Source organism: Chelon labrosus, assembly GCF_963514085.1.
Source record: "Chelon labrosus genome assembly, chromosome: 2".
Classification (NCBI taxonomy): Eukaryota; Metazoa; Chordata; class Actinopteri; order Mugiliformes; family Mugilidae; genus Chelon; species Chelon labrosus.
This window is the reverse complement of record NC_140338.1, coordinates 13,337,637-13,344,454: the sequence shown is the minus strand read 5'-3', so window position 1 is coordinate 13,344,454 and position 6,818 is coordinate 13,337,637. Positions and strand designations below refer to the sequence as shown.

The 6,818-nt window shown below is 39.5% G+C and overlaps 1 protein-coding gene across 1 annotated transcript; it reads left to right on the top strand.

Annotated features, from left to right (window-relative positions):
* Positions 1-104: 104 nt before the first annotated feature.
* LOC311508101 (cytochrome P450 3A40-like) lies at positions 105-4,948 on the top strand (the record flags this gene model as incomplete). Its single annotated transcript, XM_084572743.1, has 13 exons — positions 105-175; positions 299-392; positions 1,798-1,850; positions 1,985-2,084; positions 2,193-2,306; positions 2,698-2,786; positions 2,901-3,058; positions 3,162-3,289; positions 3,366-3,438; positions 3,523-3,683; positions 3,993-4,219; positions 4,308-4,470; positions 4,788-4,948. 13 exons carry the CDS (start codon positions 105-107, stop codon positions 4,845-4,847), a joined length of 1,491 nt encoding a protein of 496 aa, XP_084428869.1. The 3' UTR covers positions 4,848-4,948.
* Positions 4,949-6,818: the final 1,870 nt, after the last annotated feature.

Below are 6,818 nucleotides of genomic sequence, written 5' to 3'. Positions count from 1 at the left end.
ACCCGGCCACTTCCTTTACTCACGCAACAGGGTTGTACATCAGCAGATAAAAGTTGGGATTGAAAGCTTGACTTGCATTGAGCGACGAGAGAAGGTGTGCAGACATGGGCTATTTCCTCTACTTCTCTGCTGAGACATGGACTCTCCTGGTGGCCTTCATCACACTGGTGATTGTGTAAGTGTCAAAAAACAAACAAACAAAAAAAATCTGTGTTCAGGTGTTTCTGCCATTTGTACTGCTTGTGTGTTTAATGCAAATTGTTTTTCTTCTTTTCCGCACATTTAATGCGTTTCACAGGTATGGCACCTGGCCATATGGGACGTTTAAGAGATTGGGCATCCCAGGTCCCAAACCAGTTCCCTTTTTTGGGACTATGCTGGCATATAGAAAGGTTGGTCAATATTCTTGTCAGGCCACCGGGAAAAATGGTTTCACTGATACTTATAGCGAATAGCTGTAGATATGTAAGAGCTGCACTCGCTTGCCAGTTCATTAGTGAAAAGGAGTCCATTCTAATATCACAGTCCTGCACTACATCTTTGTTTCATGGAGGTTATGGTATTCAGCATTTGTTTAAAATAACTGAGAGAACTGTTGATTCATCTGTGTTTTCATTTTGGAGGCTGTGGTCTGTGGTATTTTTGAATTCTATTCCGTTGTACCGATACTGTGTTTCTATTATTTTGACATTTTATTCAGTGAGCTGTGCAAAATAACAGAAAGACATTTATTATTATTTTTTAAATTAAATCCAGTTTAACAGCACCACACACTCCAAAAATGATCATACAGTTAAAACACCACCTTTCAGACTCTGTTTAAACATAAACTGAACATTATAACAGTCATGAAGCTAAGATTTAGTGCAGTGCTGTTATATCAGGATGTATTCCTTTTTCAAAATGTACCTAATGTTTTTGCACGTGAGCATATAATGTCTGGCCGATATATAAATTCTGGTTTGCTATTGAAAAATTCAACAACTCTGTCATACGTACAGTATTGTAGGAGTTGTAGTTGCAAATTTTATGTCTGTAACCAGACACATGGTGCACAATTTAATATCTCTGGTGTGGCTCTAACAGTTTGTTCCTTAACTCAAGTGAAAGAAACTTTTAAAAAGGAACAACGTCCCGTTTATTCTGGATAATCCACAGACTTGGCTATCGACTGTTTTTGGAAAAATGTCAGAATGTCTGGTGGAAAATACTCATATATCACTTTTACTATATCCTACAAGTGTGGATGGGCTCTCATTTTAACAGCGCTAGTTTGTTTTTGTATATTTTAGAAAAGATTATTGTCTTTGTCTTTAAATGCTATCAACTACTGTGTGAACTGAAGATCCTGCAATGAACTGATGAAGTTGTTCAGCAAAATCAAGAAATTCATATTGCCATCAGGAATTGACCCCACTGTTGTCAGTGATTTCCATAGACCAGGGGTGTCAAACTGATCCGTGAAATGGCCGCTGTGGCTGCAGGTTTTCATTCCAACCATGCAGCACCCATGCAGTGGGTGTGGCTGGCAAGTTTTTGTTCCAATCAAGCAAGAGGACACCTGAAGTGACTGTGTGAAGGCAGTTCAGTTGATTGATTAAGCCAAGTCAGGTGTGCTGCTGCATGGATAGAATGAAAACCTGCAGCCACAGTGACCCTTTCACGGATCAGTTTGACACATGTGCCATAGACGGTGTAATTGTATTTTATATTCCACCAATATCTCTACCCTTACAAATGCTAAAACGTGATACAGAAAAGGTGGTTCATTCATCATCTGTACATTCTTGTACATAGGGATTCATCAACTTTGATGATGAGTGCCACAAGAAATATGGGAAAACATGGGGGTAAGTTCACCTGTTGTATTGTATGTGTTATAGTATTGTAGTGTTGTATACTTGTTTAAAAAGGATGGAGTAGTATGAAAGTTTCTCTTATTCATTAATGTTTTATGTGTGTGTTACATTTTCCTCACATTGAGCATTTATGATGGCCGTCAGCCCGTGCTGTGTATCACAGATCCTGGCATGATAAAATCAGTTCTGATAAAGGAGTGTTACTCTCTCTTCACCAATCGCAGAGTATGCAAGCTTCCTATGTAGTTCAGTCTCTCATTATGATTGTTGGTTTTCAGTTAAACTTTTGTCCTCATTGCTGGCGTTTCTTTTTTTTTTTTATTGGTGTTTCAGAATTTCCGTCTCAATGATCCACTGTATGACGCCGTGTCTATAGCAGAGGATGATCAGTGGAGGAAGATCCGCGGCGTCCTCTCGCCGTACTTCACCTCCGGCAGGCTGAAAGAGGTACATCCCTCTCCTGCCGTGGCTTTTCCTGCATGTTAAACAAAACATTCTTCAGCCAAACTCTGTGCTGTAACTCAAAATAGGATTTAGAGAGCAGTGTTTCTCAGCTCGTTCTCCTTTTAAAAATGAAGCTGTTTCAGAGCCTTCATGATCTCCCTGACTATTACAAGAGGATTTTTGGAGGTCTACACATAACCGTGCATCATATTGGCTCATTCTCTTTATTTGTCACTTTTGTTATATTGTGATTTCCTAAAATTGAGTTGGAACCTCTTTTTGAGTCCTTTTCCAAAAGAACAAAATGAAAAAGAAAAAAAAAACATTGTAGTTGGATCCAGTAATGTGATTTCCAGTATTTTGCATTAGGTCTCTGTCTTTGTGTGTGTCTCAGATGTTTGTCATAATGAAGCAGCATTCTGCTAACCTCATCAAAAGCATGAAAATGCAAGCAGACAAGGATGAACCATTAGAGATGAAAGAGTAAGAACATTTCATGCACCAACAAATTAAAGTGACTGAAGTTCTTCAACAGAAGCTCCTTTTAACACTGGAAGAGTGATGTGTCTTTTGGATATATTTATATGCTCTTTATAGGTACTTTGGACCCTACAGTATGGACGTAGTAGCCAGCACAGCTTTCAGTGTGGACATTGACTCACTCAATAACCCCTCAGACCCTTTTGTCACAAACATCAAAAAGATGCTGAAGTTTGACTTCTTTAATCTTGTCTTCCTCCTCGTTGGTAAACTATTCATTTAACCTTTGTCAAATATAGTTCAAGAAAAAAGTTACTTACTGAGAATCTGTAGTTTCCTGTGACCTTGATAAATGTGCTACTCTCTGTTTAATTTCAGCCTTCTTCCCCTTCGTGGGTGTACTATTAGAAAAAATGGAGTACTCCTTTTTCCCAAAATCTGTGACAGACTTCTTTTACGCTGCACTGGAGAAGATCAAGTATAATCATGAGAACAGCAAGCAAAAGGTATGACTGTCTATGTTCGTATCAGCAGGTTGAGAAACATAATCAGAGCTGTTCTCACATACGTGTCTACTCTCAGAGTCGTGTGGACTTCCTCCAGCTGATGATGGACTCTCAGAAAAACAATGACTCCAGTGGGGTGGGGGAAAAAGGTGATACACACAGTTCATGCTCACGTTCATGGCAACACAATTGAAAGTTATTCTAAAGGCTGCATATCCTCCATATCTCCCCAGGGTTGAGTGATCATGAGATCCTTTCTCAAGCAATGATTTTCATCTTTGCTGGCTATGAAACTAGCAGCTCCTCTCTCTCTTTCTCGTCTTACAATTTGGCAACAAACCCTGAGGTCATGAAAAAGCTGCAGGAGGAGATTGACACCACCTTCCCTAACAAGGTAAGTTTTAAGTAAGAGGTCTCAAAGACAGAGATTTAAAGCTGCCTTTGTTGGTCTTTGGCCACTTTTAAGTGGAGGAGCTGTACAACACACATTCAACATTTCATACAAGACTAATACTTTACAAAGAAGGACATGATAAGTGTAAGGTGAAATGGGCAATTACTGATCAGTGGAGCACAAATCTAAATCTTGTTGTGGTACCGTGAGGTATTATGAGATAATGATAAGTTGTTTTTACTTTATTTATCAAATTTGGTCATTCCATTCGTGAATCATCTCTGGCCTCGTGTCTGTGTGTTCATGCAGGGTCCCATCGACTATCAGAAGCTAATGCAGATGGAGTATCTAGACGGCGTCGTCAACGAGAATCTGTGGTTGTACCCCATTGCCGCACGTGTGGAGCATGTGGCCAAGGTGACTGTGGAGATAAACGGCGTATTGATTCCAAAAGGTACTGTTGTCATGATCCCCACGTGGCCCATGCACCGGGACCCTGATGTGTGGCCTGAACCGGAGAAATTCAAACCTGAGAGGTACAGCAAGGATTTATATATTTACCAGACTAGACAATAAATAGAAAAAACTAACATATTTTAACACATTGGGTGGGTGTACTCTCAGGTTTAGCAAGGCAAACAAGGAGTCTGTCGATCCATACACGTACATGCCTTTTGGGGCCGGGGAAAGGAACTGCATTGGGATGCGATTTGCTCTGGTGATGATGAAACTTGCAGTGGTGGAGATCCTCCAGAGATACAGCTTCTCTGTGTGTAAGGAGACCGAGGTGAGACCGCAGCGATCCATGTTTACACCACAAAACATGTTCAGACAGTAGTCACAACTAGTTCAGCAGCTTTATTGAAGGTTACATAACCGTGACATGTGGCTTATGTTTGTTAGTCCAAAGATCAAATCCTTTTATTTGACAAAGCACTTAAAACTGACTGATGAATAACAAGAAAAGTCAAAGTGAATAAGCTATGTATTGTTCGAATGTGGTTCCTAACTACTTTGAATTATTGGCAGATTTGGAAGAACCCACAGTTTGGTGTTCTGTACTGTATCGTTGACTTTGTTCACACTTCTCGTTGTTCACACCAGATCCCACTGGAGATGGGCATCCAGGGTTTTCTAATACTAAAGCTGACCCCACGCCCTTAATTCTCCAGAAAAAAACAGGAGGAAAGATTCTCATTTCAGTTGTGATGTATAGAAACCTGTTTATGACGTACAAACACACCGTGCCATGACATGCCTCTGTACCACTTCAACCACAGCTGATTGTCAAAAGGAAGATTTCTAAAATCAGAATTTTTAAATAAAGAATGTGTTGATTCTGTGTTGTCATCCTTATGATAAAAATGATTAAAATATGGCTGTACAAAGGCAATACAGGACTAATACTGATACTTACGAGGAAGCTTTTAAAATATGAGGACCATTTCTTCATTAGTCAGGCTTCAAACCGTGGCCTGAGGTCACCTTTCAGTATACTGTCGGGTTGCTGCAGCAGGTTGATCATAATGTGGGTGCAGTGCACTGCAGTTTTCCCACCCAAACCTTTTAAACACATTTCCAGAAACTGTGGCTATGTTTTTCAAAATTTGAAACTGAAAAGACCAGTTTATCAAAACTCCACAAACCTCTTGCAAAATGAAACACACAGCTTTCAAAACCATCCACCTCAAACCAATTCCTTTTCCAAAATGATCTGACCTGACCTGCATTTCACTAAGCAAATGCTTATGAGCCTCCCATTGGATAATTACTGTATGGGTGATTATCTTTCAGCTGGCAACAAGTTATTTAACCCCAAATGATGCAATGAGTAGCTTCTCATTTCTTAAACAACCACATCGAAAGACACATCCTGTGGTTGTGGAAAAGATGTTAGTCTGTTTGAGAAGGGTCAAATCATTGGCATGCATCAAGCAGAGAAAACATCTAAGGAGATTGAAGAAACTACTAAAATTGGGTTAAGAACTGTCCAACGCATTATTAAAAACTGGAAGGATAGTGGGGAACCATCATCTTTGAGGAAGAAATGTGGTCAATCATGATTGATCGTGATCGGCGATCACTTAAACGTTTAGTGAAATCAGATCGAAGAAAAACCATAGTAGAACCCAGGGCTATGTGTTAATAGTGAAAGTAAGAACATTTCCACACGTAACAATGTGAAGAGAACTCAGGGAACTGGGACTGAACAGCTGTGTAGCCTTAAGAAAACCACTAATCAGTGAGGCTAACCAGAAAAAAGGTTTCAATTTGCTTGGGAGCATAAAGATTGGACTCTGGAGCAATGGAAAGAAGGTCATGTGGTCTGATGAGTCCAGATTTACTCTGTTCCAGAGTGATGGGTGCATCAGGGTAAGAAGAGAGGCAGATGAAGTGATGCACCCATCATGACTAGTGTCTACTGTACAAGCCTGTGGGGGCAGTGCTATGATCTGGGGTTGCTGCAGTTGCTCAGGTCTAGGTTCAGCAACATTATGTTGCCCAAAGAATGAGGTCAGCTGACTACCTGAATATACTGAATGACCAGGTTATTCCATCAATGGATTGTTTCTTCCCTGATGGCACGGCCATATTCCAAGATGACAATGTCAGGATTCATGGGGCTCAAATTGTGAAAGAGTGGTTCAGGGAGCATGAGACATCATTTTCACACATGAATTGGCCACCACAGAGTCCAGACCTTAACCCCATTGAGAATCTTTGGGATGTGCTGGAGAAGGCTTTGCTCAGTGGTCAGACTCTCCCATCATCAATACAAGAATTTATAATTATTAATAGCTACCGGTCCAAGTATCCCTTGGCTTGAGACAGGTAACATATGTTTAAATGGTGATATATAAATATATATAAATTATTGTGTATGACTGAATAAATAAAACAATGTTTTATCTAATTTTTTAAATGTTTAAATTATTAATTTTAGTTAAAGAAAATAATAAAAGTGGCAATTGCTGTATTTTACTTGTATTTCTGGGATATTCACGAATACAGGAGACCCCTAAATTAATTAATTAATTCATTTATTGTTGTAAATTAATAAAAGAACTTCTTTCTTTTTTTTTTATAGAATAATTTACACCACCGGACTGCATACTCACAGGTAAAACAGCTAAT